The 25570-nt window shown below is 42.0% G+C and overlaps 1 protein-coding gene across 1 annotated transcript in view; it reads left to right on the top strand.

The window, feature by feature from the left end:
* The window catches only part of map4l (microtubule associated protein 4 like), a 154356-nt gene that overhangs the window by 59733 nt on the left and 69053 nt on the right, over positions 1-25570 (top strand). The window contains exons 3-5 of the mRNA XM_085803685.1: positions 9503-9589; positions 12630-12869; positions 21386-22594. Of these exons, the coding sequence (XP_085659811.1) occupies positions 9503-9589; positions 12630-12869; positions 21386-22594 (1536 nt within the window). The remainder of the gene's footprint in view (positions 1-9502; positions 9590-12629; positions 12870-21385; positions 22595-25570) is intronic.

The raw sequence follows: 25570 nt of genomic DNA, 5'->3' as shown, positions 1-25570 counted from the left end.
ATGCAGAAATGCCATAAAATAATGTTTGAAAACAGAAGATGTTTGACCTTGAGGCTTGATACTGTCTGCTGTCCTCAGAGGACTGTCTGGGTTCTGACTGTGTGCACGCAAGCACGCAGGCTCTGTGAGTGTGTGTTTGTGCGTGTCTGAACAGTTTTGGTGGTGATGGTTTGTGTGTGTGTGTCTCTATGGGGATGTCTGAGAGAGAGAGAAAATAACAAGTAAAAGAGGTCAAAGGAAAAGAGCAAAGTTCTTCATGGAAACCACCTCCTCCTTTAGAACACACTTTACCTCTTCACCTTTTCATTCATTTACACCACAGTACTCTACTGTAATGTGACATTTACCTGTAAGAGAACTGAATGTAATTGTATTTGTAAATTAGAGATGTATGTAATAGGGAACTGTAATTTGGTACTGTAGCATATTGAGAAATTGAAAACGGCAGTGTGTATACCTGTCTTTTATAAACCCCAGAGCGGACACGGCCACAGAGAAACACTCCACTAGATCCGGTTCAGCATGAACTCACACTTAATGCACACCTGTCAATTATTCATCACACTGAGATCGGCCCTGTGCCAAAAATATATCTGAATTTCCCTTGATATGTGTGTTGATATGAGTCAATAATACATGATATATGTACCTCAGTCATATTAAATCTGTCCCCTGGTATTTCAGGACCATGGACAGTTACATACCAGAAACACGATGTGCATGATCCAGGTTTACTTCATCTTAGTCTATGACTTGGATCAATATCTATAGTCCAAGAGGAGATATCTGATAATCACTGACGGAAACCTCAGTCATCAAATTATCTAGGTGCATTTACTTAAGTGCTCACTACAACTTGAGAGACGTGTTATTTATTTCCAATACTTCAGCCTCACTGTATTTCACAGTTATGACTCCACTACATTTATCTCCCTGCTATGATTATTACCCACCACTAAAGATTAATATTTCATATACAGAGCCTATGCTACTGTTTATTTAATGCCTTACTGATTAAACCTTGACATAGTTGCCTATGTGAAGCACTTAAAATGAGTTCTTAGCATCTTAGCATCAACTGCAAAATCAGCAATAATAATTACACTTTTTTCCAGAGCTTTCAACCACATCAGATAAATTTGCGATACTACTACTAAAGGGCCCTACGCTAACATTTTTCCCAAAGGAGCTCCGAAAGTAAAAAGTTTGGGAGCACAAAAAGACATTTGGAAGCAAAATGAAAAATGTTTAAGGAACACTTTTTTTTAAGCCTTACTCAATGTTGAGGGTCCAGCATGACCCATTTTTACATTAGAGAACAGTAGCAACACCCTAAACACTTCACCTTTAGTTGAAATGTGATGACCCATGCAGAATATATAAACATGGTAATTTTTCAACTTTTTTTAATCAACAGACTCGAGCGATAACTTGTTCTGTAGTATGACCAACACAATATTTGATACATTAAACATAAATTGGTCTTTCCTGTAGGCCACTCCTATATTGTGATATTAAATAATGCTTGAACTGATATGAATTACATATTTTCATTTAACTACTACATAGCAGCATACAGATTTGTTAAGCTAACAGGGTTGTTACTTGGCATGTATTGAGTATCATGATGTAATTATTAATAAGGTAAGGTAAAGTGTTGTAAAGCCCTGTACTACCAACATACATCGCTGTAAAATATATCACAATATAATGGAATACTTTATTTGCACTGACATTGGGCAATATAGGATGAAATACTTGCAGAGAATTTAGAATCATGGATCAAACCCAGAACCTTTTTGCTGTGAGTGTTAAAAATTGCGCCATGTTGCCACCCTGAAAAGAAAAAAACAAGCAGCATGTCAGTGTGAATTTGTGTAAATGTAGAAGGCCAAAGCAGCTAATGGTAGGAAGAGGATACTGGACCGAGATAAGGGCCCAAATGAGCCGCAGTGTGTCAGGAAAGGAGGAGGCTGCAGAGAAAATGCCACTAAGACAGAGACACTAAAACCAGTGACAGTTGAGGGGATGAAAGAGAGAGACTGAGGGCATGACATGTCTGTGGGTGCTTTCCATTCTGCTAATTCATGCTTCCTACCCATCCTCACTCCTCTGTGACCCAGATAGGGATCTCCCTCTGCCATCATCCGGGACGTTCAAATCCCTTAAATGCGTCTCAGAGGAGATGAGGAGCTGAGGCTCTGGGAGGATATCGGAGCGAGGAATCACAAGTGGGAGAGAAACCTCGATGATCAGAATCTGTTTGCTGATTGATCAGCAGATCAGAGAGGAGGCGGCTGGGCTCTCCTGGAAACAGCTTTAATACCAATAAGACTGCTGGATACAGGCTACCTGTCGAGACAGGGAGGGCAGCACCGGCACAAGTTGTTACATTATTCATCTTTATTCTAAAAAAAAAAATACAGTTCCAGTCATGCAACCACTCACTTAACACAATATTCTTCTTCTAATATCAATTTGAGTCAAGGACGTCAGGCACTTCATCACATTTTTTTTTCTCCTGAATATTTACATAAATTTGTATTGCTCCCTCGCAGTTGTTTCATAGTAAATAAAATGTAAGGTAACACTTTATAATAAGTACACACTATTAAGCATTAGTTAAGCATTAAATGGATAGTTAAACATTTTGGCAAATTGGCCCATTGCCATAATCCCTATAGAGGGTATGCGTTTACGTCACGTTGCCCTCGGCAACGCCCCGTTCGATCGGACTGAGTGGCAAAACAAGCGTCCCTCAACATGCTGGCGGATAGCGGTGGACTCATAAACTGGATAAAATATCTTATATCAAAACAAATTGATGTCAAAAGGAATCGACAACCAGCTCCCCAAAACCGTCTGCTCCACGGACACTTCCTGTAACATACACACAGTGTGACCACGGTACCTGCAGAGTGACTGACTCACTGTTACTGTGCAGAGGGACGAGATTACAGCTGTTACTGTCGTCCTGACAGTGACTCCCGACGCTTAAACACGAGCTGCTTTTATTCTGAAAAACTCTGACCAGTCAAACTGTAGGATGTGTTAGAGGACTAATTTATCTGTCTAAACATCATAACTATCACACCTGAAACTGTAAACACAGCTGATCGAGACAAAAAAATGACCGCTCCAGTGAATTTACTTTCCGTCATTGAGAACAGGTTCTTGAATGTAACTCGGTCAAAGTGAGACGTATCCTCAAGATTTTTAGCAGCTCTGTTAGGTCATGCATGCTTTACATGCTGGCAAAGCTAGACATGTCAGACTTGTGTGGGCTCGGAGAAAATCGCTTCGTTACTTGCCATATGAATCTATATGGCATCCCCATCAGCATTTACGTGCTGTGACAGTGACTTTCCCCGGACTGTGTCCCGTGAGTGGAGTTCCAGCCTGGTTTCGGTGCTGACGAATGTAGTCCGGCTAGTTGGCTGGGGTCACGAAAATAAAGCGTTTTGCCTCTCAAAACAATATGGGTTCAAAAGAGTGATACATTTGCATCACAAAACCGTTGTCCACGAAAAAGTCTGACCTCGCAATCGCTTGGCGCTATTTTCTCTCCTCCGTATCACTGCGCGCTGCCGCCTGTAGACGGCTGTGCGCGTTTCCATCAGCTGTTTCACTGAGTTTACTGCTCGGATAGTTCACATAAACATATCTGATTATGACACAAGTGATGAAGCCATCCCCTGTTTTAGCACAGAGCCAAAGGGAGACCTTTATGGACCTGATGTGATGCTGAACTTCGCCAGATGGTGTTAGAGCCATGTTGTTAGGTAGGCCTATATAAAAGAGGTGGGTGACGTTGCAGCGCAGTTCATGGTGGAAGATCAGACCTACAAACATACACAGACAGACAGCGTGCATCACCTGCACTGGACGGTGCTGCTGGAAAAAAAAAAGAAAAAAAGAAAGAACGGCGTTCCTCTGCAGCCAGCTGACGGAGCTCACCTGCGGCTCACCTGCAGCTGTCAGAGGAGCCTCAGTTCTCTCTCTTCAGCCTGGTGTTTGGCTGCACTTTGTTTAAAAGAGTTCAACATGTGAAGATCTAACCTATCTGAACACCGGTCAGCTGAGCCAGAGCACAGTGGACGTGGCTGGTGTGGAGGCTCGCTATTTTATAATGGCAAGAAAAAATAATCGTCCTGATTGTCTGATAGTCTGTGTAGGCTACATTTGTCGGGCTGATCTTCCATCACGGACTGCGCTACTGATCATCACCCGGTCACCCTGTCTGTCACAGCAACAGCTGTGGGTCCAACTTCAGCTTGTCGCTTCCCTGTCCCTCCTCTCTCTCTCTCTCTCAGGCGGCAGCGCGCAGTGATACGGAGAGAGAGAAAATAGTGCCAAGCGATTACGAGGTCAGACTTTTTCGTGGACAACGGTTTTGTGATGCAAATGTATCACTCTTTTGAACCCATATTGTTTTGAGAGGCAAAACGCTTTATTTTCGTGACCCCAGCCAACTAGCCGGACTATATTCGTCAGCACCGAAACCAGGCCGGAACTCCGCTCACGGGACACAGTCCGGGGAAAGTCACTGTCACAGCACGTAACTGCTGATGGGGATGCCATATAGATTCATATCAAAAGACCCGAACTATCCCTTTAAGAGGGTTTGGAAAGTCGTTAAGTTGGCAACACTGACGTTACCTAGCGTTGCTCCTCACAGACTCACACACCCCGTCCTGACATACAGTGATGCGACAGCGACGCGAGCGAGGAAAAGTGATTAGAATGCGTACTTTTCAATCAGCCTGTCCTGACATGCCGCGAGTGACGTCGCGCCGTCCAGCGATGTCGCTCAACCCTGAAATTATCGCTCGCGTTGTCTCTATCTGGACGACATTTCGCGGCGGTGTCCCGCCCCTAAACACTTCTTATTGGTTGATAAGTACACGCCACTTTCTGTTGACAAGCAAGTTACCAGAGAGAGGAGAATATGAGAGGAAAAAACACTCAAAGATGTGAGAAACGGCAACCAGGAAATGCCAGGAATCTCAAAATAGCGCCGCAAGTTTGTGTACGTCCCTCGATAATTTGATTGATTTGGATTCTAAACCAATAGAATATACTCGCGACAAAATCGTCACGCTGCATATCAGGACACCCTCGCGCGAGTTTTCGTTGCCGTTTCGCTTGCTCGCTGCATGTCAGGACGAGGTGACACGCTGCACTGTGTGTGTGGTAGCAGCCCCGCCTCCCCCCACAGAGACAAAGATCCTGGATGAATGACAAGAGGCATCACTCCCTTCATTTCATTCCGCTATGGAACAAACGCGCCCAGGTACTGAGACCGAGTCACAGAGTGAAGCCTCTTGTCATTCAGCCTGTTTGGAGGCCAGAGACGCGGGCCGGACTTTGGACATGATCTACGCAGTCCCGCGGCCCTCGCGGCCCACAGGTGCAAAACTGAAAGTTTTTCGCGGCCCTCTGAGGGGTGCTCGCGGCCCAGGTGTGGGCCGCGGCCCTATGGTTAAGAATCACTGAATTAGTATGTAGTTTATAAATACAGTTAATACTTATCAAAACTACATACTAATGAGTATTCATGTGTTATAAATGATGAATTCAGTATACAGCTTGACTAATGCTTAATAGTGTGTACTTATTAAGTGTTACCAAATGTAATTGTCTACCTGTGTGGTCCCGATCAGTCTACATTCATATCTACATTCGGCAGCATACGACAGACACAGACAGTGTTTTTGTTTTGCTCCTATTGGTACACATGTGATGGCTGAGATGCTGTGTGTCAAGAGGAGTTGCCTTCTCCTCAAAATGATGGCGAAGGGAGAGAGGATGTCCCGTTTGGTGAAGACAAGTCCTCCATCCCTGCGTCGTCTCTCTCTCTCTCACATCCCCATCGGGGAGGGCGGCAAGTGAGGAGACACATGAGTCTGAGGGGAGGGAGGGGAAAGATGCTGTGTAATGTTTTATTAGAGGGTGTATTCCTGCTGGACGGACAGGATGCAAAGCTGCCGTGTGTTCTTAAGATTGATGCCTGTAAATGACATTTTATTTCCACCGTATCCGACTCGCCTTGTTGTACTTCCGGGTAGAAAACCAGCACGTAATTTGAATGAGAACAGTAACAAACGAGAGTTTGGCTATGGTATATCATATTTTTTACGCCCTATCACCGTTTAGACAAATCTGAAATGATTGAAGAAACATTACTGTTTCTGTGTGTGTGTTTTGTGTTGCTATGTGTTGTATTTATTAAGTCTGGGGGAATCATAGTGTCTAGAAAGCATCAGTGGCTCAGCTAACAGGGACAGCTAACGGCGGTAGCAAAGCTAATAGCAGAAGCTAAGCTAACGGCAGTAGCTAAGCTAACATCAGGACGTCAGCTGTTAAAACCCTCCCATTGACGGACACAATATAAACTACTCCAGTTAGCTCAATCATGTTGTAACTAAGATATCTGCTGGAGAAAATATTTTTTCATGGACCATTTATTGGGGACCGCCCCTTTATGCCGTTCTCTCTCCTCATTGGATAAAGGTTGTAGGATACAAGGAAAGTTTTCTCCTCGGCTTACAGCAGAGCAGAGGGACTGACAGACCCGTGTTTCAGACCAAACACTCTATGTAAGTGATTGCTGTCGGAAGATATAACTATTTAAGACTTATATTAACACAAACATTCCGCTTACGTCTGCTTTAATATTAAACACATGCACATTTTGTTTGTCGACTGTTGTGTGTGTGTGTGTGTGTGCGTGCTTCTGTGGGTAGGGCACATGCATCAATCCTCTAAGACATGTCTGTCCACCATCGGCAAGCGTTGCACACAGGGGACTGCAGATGCTGTCGTCCTCTTCTGGTGTAACCATGGTGATAGTCCCTTCAGCGACGTGTTGTGTCTGCTCGCCTCACTGTCAAAAGATGTACTCACACACTCACACACACGCACAGACAAAATGTGTCGTTGCAGTTATTGTAATGAGAACAAGACCGACTACTATTTGCATTCGTTGTCTGAGCTTTGACCTCTAGAGAACTCAGAAAACACCTGATGTGCAGGACTGTAAAGATGAAAAGTCTTCTGTAGCGAGACACTTTAATAGTGCTGGCCATGATGTATGTTCATTGAGATTTCAGGGCATAGAAGAAGTGAAACCTTTGAGAAGAGGGGGAGATAGGGAAAGAGTTTTACTGCAACGAGAAGCATTTTGGATACACATGTTACAGACTGAGTACCCTAAAGGGATGAATGAGGAGTTGTTGTTGGGATGCTTTCTATAATGTTTGTCGGTAAAGTTTTCTATTGTGCGCATATTGTCAGTAAAGTTCTATATTATGTGCATATTGTTGGTAAAGTTTTCTATCATGTGCATATTGTTGGTAAAGTTTTCTATTATGTGCATGGTGTGGAGTCTCATGGAGTATATTCTTGATTCTGTATTTTGTGGCTTGATGTAGGGCTTTAGTCTGGTATTTCATTTTGATACTGGATGTTCATTTTGATACTGGATGAGTATTATATTATATATAGAGGGAGCTACAGCTTTTCCAGCGCTTTATTTTTTCACTGTGCTGATGTGCTCTGTCTCCTTTTATTGTAATGGCTGACCGCACTTTTTTAATTGATCTATTTACCTGTGGATTTACTTATGATATTTGAGATGTCTGGGTTGTTGAATATTTGTTATATTTTTCTATATATTGTTACATTTTTCTACATATTTCTATTTTTCTAATGTCTGTAATTTGTTATTTTTCTCGAATATTAATACTGATCAATCAAGTGATTAACCACACCTGTGAGTATTTAAATGCATCACTTCCTGTTGAATTTTGCACACTGAGGAAGACGTTGTCGAAACCGGTCTGTGTATGTTAAGCGCCGACACAGCATGCAATAAAGGACAATGAGAAGGACACAAGTGCTGCTGGCCTTTCTTCTGTTTCTTTAAGTTTATCTTTTGGCCGTGCACCTCTTTAGTTTGTTCCTGAGAGTTTTGTTGTTGAGTGCGTGTTTTTCTTTGTTTTCTACTGCAGGACTGTGTGTTGACATTCAGAATCTCATGATTATAATGTGAATGGCGTTTATGGTCTGTTATTGATCCCAAACTGATTGACAGGCGGAATACAACGTAAGTATTTTCCATTAACGATCAATTGAAAACCGCAAAATGGAAAACACCTTGTTGCCAAGATGATGATGTATCCACATTAGGAATACATACAGATACAATATCGTACAAAACGATTTTACACTGTTTAATACACTTCACAAAGTCATACAGATGTGTCATTTTTGGGGATGTTGTTGTCAGGCTGTTGCAGATACTACATGTTGATCTGCCAGAGGAGCAGCTGTGCCTTCACCAGCAGAGCTGCCAGTTCCTCCTCTGGGGTCAGCTCTCCTCTGGAAGTCTGCCCATAGCTTAGTTCATGTCAGCTGGTGGTTGTGAACCTGTATTTTGTCTCTTTGATCTGTTTCTTCTTCTGACTGAATGTAGCTACTCTGTCAATTCTCTCACTGTCTTTTTTTCTTAAGGCTTTTTTGCCTTTAATTGACAGGATAGCTGGAGAGAGACAGCAAATGGGAAGACAGAGAGGGGGAATGACGTGGAGCAAAGGGCTGCCGGGTGTAATTGAACTTTTGGCCGCTGCAGCGAAGACTATAGCCTCTAACCCAGTGAACTATACGAGGTCCCTTTTCTCACAGTCCTTATATGATCAGTTTAGTTGTTTTTCCAATGTTGTACGCTGACTGATTAAGAGCAATGTGCCGCTGCACCTGGAGAGCAGCACAGTGGGTATGTGATGTATAGTGCAGTGTGTGTGTGATGACGTCACAGTCCAGATTTTTTGCAACTGAAGCTGGTCATTCAGCCCACATCTGTTTTCTCCAGAGAGCTGCAGACTGGACTGAGAAATTTGATGAATTTGAAGTTTAAAGGAGACATATTCTCCCCCCTTTCCACAAATTAAAATAGTTCCCAGGTGTCTTAAAGACATGTCTGTGACGTGCTTCGGTCAAAATACCCCAAGGATCAAACATCACAGCTCTTTTCATCCTCTCAAAGCAGCCCTGTTCAGAACGACTGGTTTCCTGTGCCTGTCCCTTTAAATGCAAATGAACCACTGCTTGCTCCGCCCCATTCCTTCTACTGGTACCAGGTAGGGGTGGTGTTATGCAAATTCAAAACCTAGTTACATCATTGGAAGACAACTGAGGGAACAGCTCGTAAAACCACATGGATCTCAACCTCGGGAGCCTGAAAATTTCAGATTTTTTTTGTCAATTCTCACATTTTGGGGCCAGAAAGCAAGACAAACACCCAAATATCTGTTAAAGAGCCTTCAAAAAGTGATACTTAATATGTCCCCTTTAAAGAATTCCAGCAGGAATGTGTTGGTGTTCCAGCAGGAGCCTTGACACAGTCCTGACAGATGGTGAAGACAACCTCGTTATGTTGATTTGCAGGGATGATGATGATGATGACAATGATAATGATGATGATGCTCTTCATCTCCTTCAGGTGCAGGGATGATGTCCTCAATGATGTCATCAGGCGGATTCCAGGACACACCTGGACAGCCCCCGTTCAGCACTGACAACCTGTCTGGTAAGGCTGGAGGACTGCTAGCTACTAGCTACTGCTAGCTACACCTACTCACGCAAGTGTTTGTACAGAAGTTTGAATTATGACAATAAGAGTGCCCCCTGTAGGTGAGTCCTACTACTACAACTGTCCTGTTGTAACAATACAGCACAAAATGTCCACAAGGACTTTACAAATCAATTTTACACAAATACCAAACACTATAGAAGACCAACAAGGTTATAGCATATTGTACTTTGTATGCACATTAGTCACATGGCCTCTATAAATATTTAAACAGTAATTTCTTACGTAATTCTCAAGACAAACATATTGAAAACTAGAGATATACTGTACAATGTTACAGAAGAAATAGGGTTTATATCTAAACTAGCTGTGTTAAAATTATTGTAGAGGGAATATTTCCCTCAGATTATTTTCATTTTTACCTGTTATACTAGCGCCAATGTTAATAATAACAGTAAACACAGCTCTGATCGATTCAAGTAACTCCTGTTAGTGTGACAGTGAGTCAACATGAACAATACATGACCCTGAAACTGTAACTGAAGTAGCCACCATTCACTGATATGTGTTTGACACAGTGACTATGTCCAATCAGGATTTTTTAATGTTTCAATTATCTTCAGATAACTGCATGCACATATTAAAAATGCAAGAAATAAGCAGGCGGTTAGTCAGTGCAGTTTCTGTTGAATATTTCTGGTGTTTCACATTTGCCTTTATGCTCTGTCTCATCAGTTCATTTCATTCTGATCTTTAACCACTCACCTCATTTGACTCCAGCTCTGCTCCTCTGCCTACGCTCTCCTGATTTTCTCATGTTTGTCACTCTTCATTTTGTGTCTGTCTGTCTCTAAATGTCTCTCTCTGGTGCATCTGCTGCCACTTTGGTGATGTCATCAGCAAACACACAGCAATGACAGAATAAGGGTTAGCATGTAAACAAACCAGTGTCTGAAGCAACAAGATGCCTTATGAAATGACATGTAAATAACGAGAGACTGCTGCAGCATAGCCTCATACTAAACACATCAGACTGGTCCATTATGACTCTGTATTGTAACATCTAAATGGTGTTTTTATATAATTAAAGACATATGAGTGAAATAATCAGTCAACACCATGATGTGTTTTCACCTTGAGCTGCAGTGCACTAATCTCATGAACACAGATTCACACAGCCAGGGTTTCATATGTCACAAACCTAAGGAGCCAATCCTGTCAGCTTGTGAGGACAAGGGGGCGGGGCTAAATAAACCCGACCTCAGCACAGTGTCAGGAGAATTAGCACTGGCACAACCACTAACACTGTACGCTGTACAGATGAAAGCTAACTACATTCAGAAGAGTAGAGATGCTTCAAGCCCATTTTTTAAATCTAGGAAAAAATATTACATATTAAAGGAAACATTAATAATCGCAGATTATTTCCTGTAAAAATTAGCAGGGGGGGACCTTTAAGTTGGAGATGTCAGACAGCCCTGTGTCATGACCACAGCAGCTGCCCCCCGGCTACAGACAGGAGTCGTGGTGCGTTCAGGTTCGTGCTGCTCTGCGCTGTGCAGACAACAGCATGAATTCTTAGAGGAGCCTTTGTCGAGCTGTTGTTGTCATGTGTCACCACGAGCCCGTGTCAGCGCGATGAGACCAGACAGTGATGTGAGGGGATACGAGTGAATTTATTAACACCCTCCATTTTATATTCCACCTCAAGACGGCTCCTTCGCACTTTGCACCGCTGCACCCGCATGAACCCAAATAGTGGGTGCATTCGGAGACGATGGCGCAGCTCAGTGTGCACGAGGCCCGCTGCGTCGCACTTGCTATTAAGCTCACTTAAAATAAGGCCTTCAATGTCCCGTGATGGGTGGGATCACAGATCAGTGAAGCCAGAACAAGACAAAGGACAGCAGCATGTCTGAGTCATTTCAAGGCCCACCTCCTGTCTCACAGTTATCTGCCTACAATATATGAAGTGTATTATACGCTACTCACAAAACGTTAGGGATATTATATACAAGAATATCCCTATAAAAAGTTCATGCTACGGTGATATTCCATCATGAAAGCTTTTTAAGTAGAAGGATCTCAAACAAAAGCTAACAACAGTGGTGGCTATAGCACAACAAAACTCTAATGTCTCAATAACTTGATCGATTTGATCAAAGTGTTGTCTTGGTCTCATGATGTCAACATGTGAACATGGTGGAGAGGAGAGGGAGAGAGAAGAGGACTGGATACAAACTGTCATTGAACCAGAACATTGTTATTCCTTGTCACCTTGTTATTCAATAAGTACTGAAACATTGAACAGTTGGACATGTGCATTCAAAAATTTAGAGAAGGTTAAATTAAGTTCACCTGTAAATGTTATAGTGCATTTTAGGTGCATTCTGAAATTTAATCCAAAAGCCAAACATCCCTAACTTTTTGTGAGTACTGTATGTTAATGTAGCCACATTGCTGAAAGTTCTCTACTGCTGTTTTGAGCTGTTGCTACCATGTTTAAGTGCTCATGAAAACAGCTTATTACCAAGTGGCAGGCCAAGCTGCTAAATAAATCAAATTTAATTAGATTAGATTTTGTGCAGCAATCAGCCCATGAGGTTAATGATAAAAACAAAAACCTTGAGGCAGGCATCTGCAATGTTGGATGTTTACGCTCCAGTAGTTTGATATACAACAACATTACTGCAGGGTCTTTGAGGAATTTTAAGAGTTTCGAATTTAAGATTCTTTAAATACATACAGTAGGCCTGCCTATATAAGTCTTGAATTCTATTCGCAAAGGTCTTGATTGTTTTCTTGTCCATCCATAGGATAAAAAATAAACAATAAGGTCTTAAAACAAATGCCCAGTGTTAAATGTTTTGTGTGTTCGTTGTTACCTTTCACTGGTTGCCATAACTAACTAGAGTCTAAGAAGTCACAAAGCATCACCTAACCTACCTTATTTAAATCAGAAGCAGAATGTGGTTCAGTTTCCATAGAGACAGTTGTCTTGTTGATGATGTAACCCGTTGTTTTGTCTCTTCATCAGGCTTCTCTCAGTCTGGGATGGGAGGGACCATGGGGTCCAGCCTGCCACCGTTCCAGACCAGTATGAGCTCCCCTTTTGGCCAGTCTGGGATTGGTCCAACTATGGACACCCAGAAGAGTTCAGGCCTGTTTGGTGTGGAAAGCAAAACCACCAGTATTACCAGTGGAGGCAGTTCATTTAAGACCAGTGATCCATTTTCTTCCGGTGGCCCAGGGATCCACTCTATGGATTATTCTACAGGTATCAAACAGAGGGTTAGTTGTTGGTCGGGCTGCGTTCGCTCAGACTGTGGCTCTGGGCTTTTCTCACTCACTTGGAAGGGGGCAGTGGGCTGACACAGAGGGGGGGGCATTGTTCAGCAGAAAAAAGTTGAGCCTGCTTCAGCTTTTTGCAAAGCAACATGGCGTCATCCAGCTATGGTGCTACCTTGGCCAATCATGTACATGCAAGCATGCAAGCCTGTTCCTCCAGCTGGACTTCTGGGATTGTACTTCAGTGTCTCACTGGTACATTAAAACAGTGTTTCTCAACCAGTGGTACTTGGACCCCTAGTGGTACTTGGTGTAATTGCAAGGGGGACTTATAATGATAACATGTAATTTTATTGAGTGGCTTTTAAAGACTTTTATCATTTTACTAATATAATGATCATCAATAAGTATTGCCTAAAGAAGCTACTAATTGGCATTTTTCCTCAATCCTCAATATTTTAATGGGAAATTGGTCATATTTTAATTAGAAGCCACATCTTGATGGTTTTGATTCACTCTTGTTTGTCTTTTTAAATTTACTGCATTGTGTCTACAAAGTCTTGAGTACTACAAACTCAATACTCCACGTGTTCTTTTCAAATTATCTATGTCTCCATTAATTTCTTAATTGGGCTTTTATTGTGAAATATCACACAGGAAGATTGTATATAACTCACTATATGTGCAATGGTCAGCGTAAAGCCACTTTTAAAGATAAGCTTTTCAACTTGCATTTGTTGACATTTGTTATTTACCTTCAAGAGAGTACATAAACTTGTTGTTTGTTAAGTTAGTAAGTAAACTTTATTTCTATAGCACTTCTCACAGGAGTTCACAAGGTGCTTCACAGTAAAATCAGAATACATAGGAATACATAGTATGACAGTTTAAAACCAATTCAATTGATTCAATTAAAAAGGCTATTTCCACTTACTGTAATGCCTGGGCAGTGATGGGAGGCAAGGGGGGTCCTCAGGGTTGCTGAAAAAAATCTGCAGGTGGTCCAGTGCCCTGAAAAGGTTGAGAATCACTGCATTAAAACAATGTAACCCTCCCCAAACACAGCCCCTTGTGTTGCTTTAAAGCTTTAAAGCAGGGCAAATGTCCATGTGAACGCAGCCTGACACTGAGGGGGCGGAGTCAGGAGAGAGGAGGAGGAGGTAGCTTTTTGTATTTATTAACCTTTCTAGACTAAAATCTCAGCTGACACTCTGGATCCAGACTCATTGAAATACCCAACAAGTGTTTTCATATTTCATATTTTACACAGGGTTGATTGGATTTGTCCCACAGACAGTCACAGGAGGGCGGAGCTAGAGCTGTGGCACTCGTCTGGTCATATCTTACATTTCTTGAATTTTACATGTGGGCCTGTGGTGGAGGAGCAGCCATGGGGGATCACACAGGACAAGGTTTAACCAGCAGGGGGCAGTCTTTTCTAGTGATTTCCACTTCATACTCTTTGTACTGTAAAATGCTAAACATGTAAAATAATCTCAGCTACTGCAGGCTGAAGAGGAAACAGCAGCCTGCAGGCACAGTATTGCTATTAGCAGCATTTGTAAATAATAATAATATCAATAGCTGCTTGAGTAAGTAACAGCTGACCATCAGCAGAGTTTTGGTTGTTGCCGAGCAACAAAAACACAAACCCACACAAAGATTGCTCCAGTCTCCCTAAATGAGACACTCATACAGTGCTGCAGACACTTTTTTCAATATCTAGATACAATCAGAATATAATCTGACTCCTGACATTAAGGTTCAGAGAAAAAAGAGGCACTAAATAAATCCTCAGCTGCACTTTTCACGACTCTGAGTATCTCCTGTTTCACTGTAGATAAAACTTATTAAACATTTAGCGGGGGTTTCATTTTTAGCTCTTCTAGTTTGTTGTTGAACTAAACATAGCTGTGTTAGCTCAAAGGCAGGCAGCACTAGCACAGGCTGCTTCTGTCACGGATGAAGTTCAGTTCAAAATCGCACACAACAATTCACCACAAACACTTAGTAAGCTAATTCTTCTTTTGAAAAAAGAGGTGCGTTCAGGACAGATGTGTTTGCCACAGTGGTGGCTGCTGTCATGGCTGCGATTCATTTACAAGCCTGTCTTCCAGTTGTCTTCCAGTGATGTAACTAGTTTTCGAATTTGCATAATACCACCCCTACCTGGTACCAGTAGAGGGGGTGGGGCAGGGAAAGCAGTGGCTGATTTGCATTTAAAGGGAAAGGCACTGAAACCATCCGTTCTGAACAGGGCTGTTTCTAGAGGATGAAAAGATCCGTGTGATGTTTGATCCTTGGGGTATTTTGACCAAAGCATGTCACAGACATGTCTTTAAGACACCTGGGAACTATTTTAATTTGTAAAGAGGACATAATATGTCTCCTTTAGAGATCTGATGAGATGAGAGAGGTAGGAAACAGACATGTGACTATTACACGGCACAAATCACAAAAGTAATGGGAAAATATACAGAGTCAAATTGTAGGATGGTGGACAGAACCCATGAGGAAGTAATTACTACTTATTTATATAATATGTAGAGCTAACATAGTGGTAATTTATTTTCAACGTCCCTGCAGCAGGTGCATCCTGGGAAACCCATCTGTTCCACCTGATTTCTCTTTTATTCAAATTATGACATTATAAAAGAGCCCGCCCTGCAGCCATCATATCACACTTGTTACAAGTTGCTGCAAGTCTGTTTATATTTTTCAGGGAATTTCACACCACAAACACTTTTGTTGGTCACAGCAGGGAAAGTGTAACTAATAACATTAATACTGTCTTTGTTCTATTCAAGTGTCCCAGTGAGCCCTGCCAGTGTGTGACTGTCATTGTGTGCCAGCAAGCACAACATCAGACTTTAACGACTTTAGAAATGTAACGCCACAGATATTAAAGTGTATATCATGAACTCGTCTGACAGCATTAATTGATCTAAACGTAGACTGAGGAAAAGACATTTAAAATAGTGACATACATTCTTTGAATTCTTTTATCGAAGCAGATCTTTCTAAAGGTTTTTATTTGGGTCGTTGAGTGTGATTATTTTGTTTCTGTTGGCAGGCAGAAAAATAATAAGGCCAGATTTTGCAGCCGTGGGCCATGGCACATTCCTGTCTAATGAAGCAAAATAGTCATGAAAGTTTGTATAAAACCTGCTCGGGTTAGGGTTAGTCTGCAACAACTTAAAGTAATTGGGAAAACTTCAGTTTATCCTAGTTGTAAAACTGTAGGAAACACAAAAAGCATACAATCAGTGACCTGCTTAATGAATTTGAATAACCGTCATTAAAAACTTAGAGTAATAGTGGAGGGGTCTTTTTGGAGGAGCCACGATAGGACACTGATGATACATTCACCAACCAGCCTTCTGCATCCTCTCATACACTCGGTTTAGCCCTTTATAGCATGTCGTTTCATTACTTGGAAATTCCAGATTTCAACCTTGGACTATTATTGGAGGGTATTAGAAGACTTTTTAACCCTTATATTTTAAATTCATTTTTTCCCTGGCTGCAAATCAAGGTCAGTGAAGTTACCATGTATGGTTATTCTTCACTTTTCCATAGTAATTATTTTTGCAAAACATGTAAAATGTATTAAAAACATGCAGATAAAGAATATTTATTAAAACAGAAAATCAGATACATTTGTTTTTCTGTTGTCCATTTGTGGTTGGTCTATGGTCTGATAAGACCCTTATTTCATAAAAGATTCATTTTAAATTCACAAATTCAAATATTTTGCTGGGCATACACAAGGAATATACAATTATCCTTTTAGAGAAAATATTTATTTTTTAAGGCTCAATCAAGAATTCAATTTAATATAATTGTATTTTATTTTATTTTTTTTAAGTGCAAAGCCAGTTTCTATAAATAATCGCAACAAATCAAGACAAGGTTCCAAAATATAACAAAAAATGGGAAAAACTTTGATTAAAATGCAGTCACTGCCAACCTAATTTTGAGTGCTGTTTAGATTCTTTTTTGGGGGGGTTACTCAATGTTAAAAAAAATAATAACATAAAATGAAAAGGCAAAAATACTTATTCTAAAATTAAGTACTTTATTTGTAAAAAAAAAAATAAGTTAGGGAATGTGGTCACTTGCCCGATAAAGGGTTAGGACGTTCTTGTGTGTGCAGGTGCCAGTGGGATTCAGTAAAATAACAGTATTTCATATTTCTTCACACACACTGCACCTCTTCATATGCGATGTGTTTGAAGCAGCTGCTGCTCAACGTTAATGTTTCTCTTGGCAGTTTTCCAGACGCCAGATTAAGAAGTACACCCATTAAATACCTTATCACGTTAAATATAGATGATAATGCCCTGGCCTTGCTTCCTCTTTGGGCTGTTTATAGCCCGGGAGGCGTTGGAGGCTGCAAGGGAAAAAATAGCAACATCTTTCAATTTACAAATGCAGGGAAAAGTGCCAGATTTAGAGCGGAATGCACCTTTTTTTTCTCGCTTCCATTTAATATTCAGTGATGTAAGACAGTACAGCCGGGGATAGGATGATGAAACCTGAGACAGAGGAACAATAATTTGGGCAGGAAGAGGACATGATGAACAGACTGAGATGGGTGCATAGGTCACATTCATCCCTCTACTTGTCTGTTTCTATCTGTCACTTCATCTTTCTGTCTCTCATTCTCCCCCTGAGCTGAGGAGATGCTTGTCAATAATAATTGAGAGAAGTATGGCTTTGGAGGAATGGGATGGATTTCTATCCAAACAAGAGAAGACTTGGCGGAGCAGACAAATGTTGGGATCATTTCAGTGCGAGCTGAAAGTGTTGTCTGCTTGCATGTGCACACTTCACCGTCGTAACGGGAGTCTGTGATGCATTCTGTTTGTCCGGACTGTCATTTCCAATGCTTCTGCATGTGTGTGTGACTGATCCATGTTATTAACATGTTTGCCAGACATGTTTGCCAGACATGCATGCATTCATTTTTAATCATGCATGCCGGACCGATTTTGAAATAGCTTGATTTTTCTCACCTTGTTAAAGGGATACGCCAACATTTTTTTGTGTGTGTCTGCCTCACTCCCGAGTTCATGACAAGCAGATAGACACCATCCTTTCGACTGTGCGTGCAGTAACAAGGGAGATAGAGCCCATATCACCCGTAATTAGCTTAGCTCAAACGCTGGAAGTGTATAGGTAATGTTAGCCTGCCTCCACCTAAAGTCATCAGAAGACGGTTTATTTTGGTTCAAGCTAGCTACATCGAGGGTAGGTTAGCTTCCTATTTCAAAGTAAAAGCACAAATTCTATCGTCATGGTTTTCTGTATGCAAAGGGCAACGGGTGTTTTATTTTGTGAAAGTAACTGGAAGTGTGTTGGTCACAACGGCTAGCTTGAGTAGCGCCGAATTCGTCCGAACAAAATTGTAAACAGCTGGTATTTAGACAAACTAGTTACGACTACCTTCTCATCTAAAAATGTTTGAAATGTTGATAAAGTGATATATTTACAGAGTTTAGAGCTAAAATGAAATCAGCTTCTGACTGCTGATTTCGGCTCAGGTAGGAGGCAGGCTAACACTACCGATACACTTTCAGTGTTTGAGCTAAGCTAATTACGGGCGATACGGCTCTATCTCCCTTGTTACTACACGCACAGTCGAAAGGATGGTGTCTATCTGCTTGTCATGGACTCAGGAGTGAGGCAAGACACGAAAAAAAAATGTTGCCGTATCCCTTTAAGTTGCCTGAAAATTCTATTGCTCCCAATTTGTTTGTTTTGCTCTGTTGTGTGTGTGTGTGTGTGTGTGTCCGCTGCACATGCAAATCCAGCTCCGCCCCCTTGATGATAATAATGATGATGATGATGATGATGATGATAATGATGATGATGATGATCAGGGGTTAAAGTGGGACAGCACCTTTGATTAATAGATGAATAAATGTGATTGTCAGTTGCGTACACCATGCTGGTCTCTTTACCAGCCCTCTCTGTGTACAATAGCTGCCACTCACAGTGTGACAGGTACACAGTTTTTAAATATGGTGCTGTGCATGTGTTCCAGACCTGCACCCACTGATCGCCATCAATATGTTCTGTGTGAAAGACACTCAGTTTGTTCACTGCTTGGGACTCCCACTCATAGCACTGACCAATGGGTTCCTCCTCCTGCCAAACCCTACTTTAACCCCTGATGATGATGATGATGATGGTGATGATGATGATGATGATGATGATAAGGTTGATGATGTTGATGATGATGATAAGGTTGATGATGATGATGATCACACCACATATTCATTGTTTGGCTTGCTTCAAATACACTTTCCATCCTTGACTCCATTCAGAATTTTCATAATTGAAAATTTTCCAACTACGATATGACCAGACAATGCATCTTTCAACTTATATGTATAGGATGCAATTAGAATGAGGAAAAGAGAAGATCATAAAATTATGTTAGGCCTTTCCTGAAGATATAAAGTCTAAATATATGATAGACCCTCAGCTTTGGTCCGTCAAAGTTACCAAGAACATTTAGAAAATATGTCAATGAATAGTTAATTTGGATCAGTTCCACCCGGGCAGAGGTAGCCACGTCACTACTGTGGCACAGCCAAGCCAAGATCAATCTGATCAGTGTCCTGAGCCAAATATGCTGCTGTGAATCAGTGCCTGTAAGTATCTGTCTTTATGTAAATAATGCACGTACAGTATAGTCCAGTGTAGTTTTTACTGACCCATAGTCAGGCAGTTTGTAACAGGTGAGTAAATCAAGTACTGCTTCAATGTATTTATAAAAGCAGGCACCATCACATACATCACATTTTTATGAAAATGTTCTAAGGATTATGCCAAAAGGAACCTGAAAGCAAACAGACTGTGGTTACTATGCTGGAACCCATTAATAAAACGTTACCTTTATCATACTGGTTACACTGTACAGAATTAGCATAAGCAACAGCCATGGTAAGAGCCATCACTGATATGTGGCAAAATGTTTCTTTCAAGTGTGCCACACGTGTCACAAAATGCAGTTTTGCTAAATGCAGCACTTAATGCAGCACCACACAATCCCTATAGTTTTAGGAACGTTAGGAGACAGAGTTGTTTTCAAGGCAAAGGCAGAGACTGTTTGCCGAAAAACTGCCCTTGACAGGAACGCGCATCAGCATTTGCACAAATTTACCTCAAAAACAACTCTGTCACATAACATTCCGTTATCTCATAGTGTGGTGAAATGTGCAGGTTACAACTTGTCCACCAGAGCGTTTTGGAGTTGTCGGATTGTGTTTGTGATGAGTTTGATGAGGGAAACCAAGAAATTCCATTAGCCTCCGTAGCCTAGCTTGCGGCTCTGCTCTGCCGTTCTAAAAATAGCTTGCACTGACAATTAAAGGTAACGAACCTACTCCTAAAACAGGGATTATGGCAATGGGCCAATTTGCCAAAATGTTGAACTATCAACCTTTCAACCTTAAAGGGTGAAATGTAACAGGGATTTGGATGGGTTATGGTAGAACTGGCTAATGTAGCCTAAAATATAGATGATAAGTGCACTGCAAAGGTCTGTGAAGTTTATTTCTAAATCCACGTCTCCAGACTTGGGCATTACTACTACAAATATAAAGTAATCCAAACACCTGTAAACAGACTTTGATGTTTGAAATAAATGGAGGTCTCATTTAAAAATAAGGACATCTCAAACCTTCAAATAGCCATTAGCGCACATGTTTACAATGCAAAGGCTGGATGGTTTAGCACACTTCTTCCAAGTCATGATGCATTCTTTTGGAGTGGCCTTGTCCCATGTTCCCTTATCCCAGTTATTGTACCATGTTTGTTTGGTTTTTTCAATATAACATTCAAATTACAGAATGACTGTACATGCAGAATCATAATTATAATTGTGTATACTATTCTGTGTAAGAATGAAAGCCTTTTTCTTACTGCCTGCCTTAACAGTTTATTGCAAACTAAACACAACTCCACCCACACCAGTACGTCTTCCCCAGAATGAGGGAATAAATTAGGTGAATTATCTTAAATGTCCCTTTAAATGCAAATCAGCCACTGCTCGCCCCACCCCTTCTACTGGTACCAGGTAGGGGGGATGTTATGCAAATTCGAAACCTAGTTACATCACTGGAAGACAACTGAGGGAACAGCTCATAAAACCACATGGATTTCAATCTAGGGAACCTGAAAATTACAGATTTATTTGTCAATTCTCACATTTTGGGGGCCGGAAGGCAAGACAAACACCCAAATATCTGTTAAAGAGCCTTCAAAAAGTCATATATCCATAATACGTCCCCTTTAAAATCTTACCTCAGCTTGTATGACATATCAGTTTTTGTTACACCAGTTCTTGCACAGATGAAGCAGCAGGTTCACACAGTCCAACATGAACAAGCAGAAACTTCCATAGTAACCACAGTCTGGTGGCTTTTTGGTGGTGATTCTGTGATACAGTATGTGATTGGTTCCTCCTCTTATAAAACCCTCCCCCCTCGGCAGCTCCTGTCCTCTCTCCCAGCGGCTCAATAGACGACGCCAGTCCCACATCCTCCGCCTCTGAAGAGAGCCCAGAGAGAGCAGGGCCAGGGGCCGAGTCTGGCAAGCAGCAGCAGCAGCAGAGGCGGCGCAAGAAGAGGAGGAAGGGCCACGATGAGGTCTACGACTTCTTGGACGGCCAGGAGAATAACATCAGCCAATCAGACAAACATGGGGAGCAGGATAAGGGCGGCCGGGAGGCAGAGGATAACGAAGATGAGGAGGAGGAGGAGAATTGGGAGTGGGAGATCAGAGAGAGCGGAGGAGGGGGTAGAGTAAAAGGCAGGAAGACTAAAAGTCGCGCAAGACTTCCGGAGGAGTGGGGAGCGCCCCAGCAGCCCCTCTCTCCCACACCGGCCACAGTCGCTCCCACCTGGGCTACAGCTGCCGACTCCGGTCCATCAGACTCCAAAGCTCCAAACTGCAACCCCAGCCCTGTTTTGCCCTCTGCCTCTGCACAAATACCCACAAGTTTCACCAACCATACCCATGCTAGCCTCGCGAAAGATTCGCCTCCATGCTCCTACGAGCCCATGTGCGTAGCCGATTTCCCCGCAGTGACTAAAGACCGGCAGAAGGCCGCCGAGGAAAAAGTTTGGAGCGGCAAGCCCGAAGCTAATGCTAGCGTAGCGGCCGGCGGGAGAACCGGCGGAGGCGGTGTAGCCGCGGATGTCAGAGGTAGCCTAGCATTAATGACAGGGGACAATCTGAGTCCAGTCTCCCAGACCTTCTCTTTCCTCGATTCAGTCCTGCAGACCCCTCAGGACTCCACCCCCGACTCACAGACCACCACCCCTATCACCAACACCCCCGCCCTTGCTTCTGCACCCCTGACAAAGTTTGCCCCAAAAGAAACTGCCGCCCCCGCTTCAGAAGCCTGTCCTCTCACCAAGACCACCCCAGACTTTACCCTGCCCACGGCCCCCGCCACCGCAATCACCTCGGCCCTCAATGTCAACGCCAAGCCTTTCGTCCCCTCGGCCGCGCCCTTTAATTCAGCCGCCGAAGCCCCTCCCGCTTCATCATCAAACACTACACCCCCCTCCATAAGCGTAGCCACGCCCCTTAGCTCAGCACTCCCCCCTCCCTCCATCACCCCCACAGCCCCACCCTCTCTCCCTGCACACTCAGAGCACCAGGAGTCCTCATCGCCACAGCTCCCCCCACTGGAAGGTTGGTGAACTACAGGCAAGATTATCAATAACATGGGGATAGTTTGAACGTATTGGATTGTAGGCTAGGATAGTTGGAAATAGCCCTTATTTTTTCTTCCTGTATGCATGGCTCTTTGTTTGTGAGATTGAGCATCAGGTCTGCTCGGTGCTTAATCCGTTCCTCCATGTATTTGTAACAACCACGGCCCAAGAGATGAACAGCTTATCTTTATATTGTAGACACAAATGATGGAAAGATGGAATCTCTAAAAATATAAAGTTTTATCTCAGACATTTATCGAAAAAAACAAAAAAAAAACACATTTGTGTCCAAGTATAACTCTATTCCCTAGTGCTGATAAGTACTGGACACAAATGTGCCGTGCTGATCGGGCCCTGTATTAACAAAAGTGCAAGGGTAAACTGATAAGTTGCCTGATTTGATTTTCCCTCTGCCTGCCTCTGTGTATCTGTTACCATGATCATAGCAATTTTATTATTGACTTGCTTCCTCTGATAGCTCTACTGTCTGTGCTTGCTGCACTGTCTACTGTTTCATCTAACTGTCGACTCCATGTCTAACCTCCCACTGTCTTCTCTCTGTCTCTATAGAAACACACATATACACACATATGGTTATATGCAACAATAGTTGTGAAAGAATATAAACTGCACAGAGCCAAATTAACATAGCAATGGGAACTGATATACCATTCATGTAAAATGTGGTTTATGTTGGTCAGACACAAATGGCAAACATCCTATTGCCTCAAATGCCTCTTGCGTTTACTGTGTGTATATATTTTGTGTTTCTATTGTGATTGCTTATAATGTATTTGACTTGAAGATGATTTTCTCTGTTGAAGTAGAAATGCTGATTTTAAGAGATTGCGGAACATTAACATTTGGCATCTAGTGCTGTCTGTCTGCTAGAGACGAAATATGTTTTAGCTCAGTGTCTAAAATCAAACAGTGACAGCCTATACTAATGTATTCTGTATTTGTACCCTTAGGCAAAAGTTTGACAAAAAATTATAACTCAAAGTCCCCTTACTAGATATCTTCCACCACAAATCTTGGCCTTCATCATGGAAAATCAGCGAATGACGCCACCTGCAAGTGGCTTTAGTTCCTTATTGACCTTCACCAAGGAGGTCATGTTTGCACCTCTGTTTATTTGATGCTGGTCTTGGTGGACGCCCAGATTCTTTGGGCGTCCTTCCTGTCAGGTTATGTGATGACAACTGGACCGTTTCAAAGAAAACTGTGCAAACACAGTCTGCTGAAGGAGGCCACAAGGTTCGGCTGAAAGCTGTGGAAGAAAACTAATAAGCTGACTTTGAGTAAAGGTCAGGAATCAAGAGTAAGCTAAAGCGATTTGAAGTCTAAGCACTTCTGACCTTGATTCCTCACTGTAAATATACAGTGATATTTATAGGTGAACAGAGAATGTTTTTGTTTCTGTCTAATCCAGGTAAAACTGTACTTGTCTAGTACAGCATCCTAAATGACAGTTGAAATCAGCTGCAGTCCTCAGCACCGTGTCAATATCCCACAATCTGCTTTGACCTTTATATTGGCTTTATGCTCCCCCTCTCTAGTAAAACATGACCTAGACTTATCATTCTTGGTAAAATGTGTCAAATCCTTATATCTAACCCTGAAGATCCAGCTTCCAAACTAACAGTGTAGTCCTCCAGTCTAGTCTAACATTGCAGTTAACACAGTGCTGTCCAGCACAGTGGCCTTCCACCTGTAATGATGACAAATCTCTAAAATGTAATTTCCAGAAATTCTAAATGGAGTTTTAAAACACATTCATGATGTACGTCTTATAACAGAGGTTCAAGCTCCGAGGCATCCTTAGTGTTGGAGAATGTGTTTACCACTGTGAGGCTGATTGTGAAGTAACTGTTTTTTCTCCCCTTTCCCTTTTTCTGTTTCATAATGCCATCAATGACACGACCTTGAACAGGTAAGACACGTTTCTTTGTATTTATTCGTATGTGAAACTTGTGTGGAGGTTAGACACCCTGACCTTACAGCAGTCTGACCGTAGTTATGCCATTGCATTATGCATTTCTGTTTGGTTGATATTATACTGTATAGAGAATTCTCTAAAAAGACTTGAGGAAAAGACAAATGAGGAAACTTTGGCACAGTCTAATGTTTCCAGCATGACATACCCTCCAGGGTCCACTAGATGGCATTACTAAGAGGATAATTAAGTTGTATTTCCCACCATAGAAATTGGTGTGAGACTATTATTGTCACTAAAGGGAAATGTGAGGTACTAAATATTAAATAAATATGCAATGTTCCAATGATTTTTAAGAGTCACAGGCAGGACTCTTTCTCACTTCTCTGAAGTGTCAGTGAATGTTGAAGGAGCTGTGTGGCTCTTGGTCCACCTCAGTGCTTTATGTGTGTCAGTGTTTGTTGAGAGCCGGTCTGTGCTGCAGAGTGCAGCGCCATCAACACTGTCCTCTCTGCTTATTCAGTCAGCACTAAGCTGTCCCAGGGTGAGCATGTTGCTCTGTTAGCTGATCCTCTCTCAGTGCGGGACTAGACTGAGTTGTAATGCTGTTACAGCATCATCATAGAAGTGTCATGAAATTTGATCAATTTAGGTTCTTGTGAAATTTTTGTATGAACACAGTGATGTGCTCTTTTTGAAACAGGTTTGTTGTTATGTCTGAGCTGTGACATTAATGTAACGAAAACACTGATCCCAATTAATTGAACATTTCTTCACTGCTCGTCTCAAAAATGTGTTGCAAATTCTTGATGAAGGCCAGACTCCTTTCTAGTCTGTTTGAACATGGTACCTTTTTACTGTTAATGACTCAAATTATCATCTATCAAGAAAATATTTATCTGGTCAGAGAGGAACATACCTCAAAATAGCTAGGAATAAACCATATTGGAATGCACAAAAAAACTTCTGACAAGACACAGGCTGAGAGGAGATTTTTTAAAGGTGCCATAAGAATGT

The sequence above is a fragment of the Trachurus japonicus genome, chromosome 17, assembly GCF_045865225.1.
Source record: "Trachurus japonicus isolate A0001 chromosome 17, Traja_1.0".
Lineage (NCBI taxonomy): Eukaryota > Metazoa > Chordata > Actinopteri > Carangiformes > Carangidae > Trachurus > Trachurus japonicus.
This window is presented reverse-complemented; position numbering and strand designations above follow the sequence as displayed.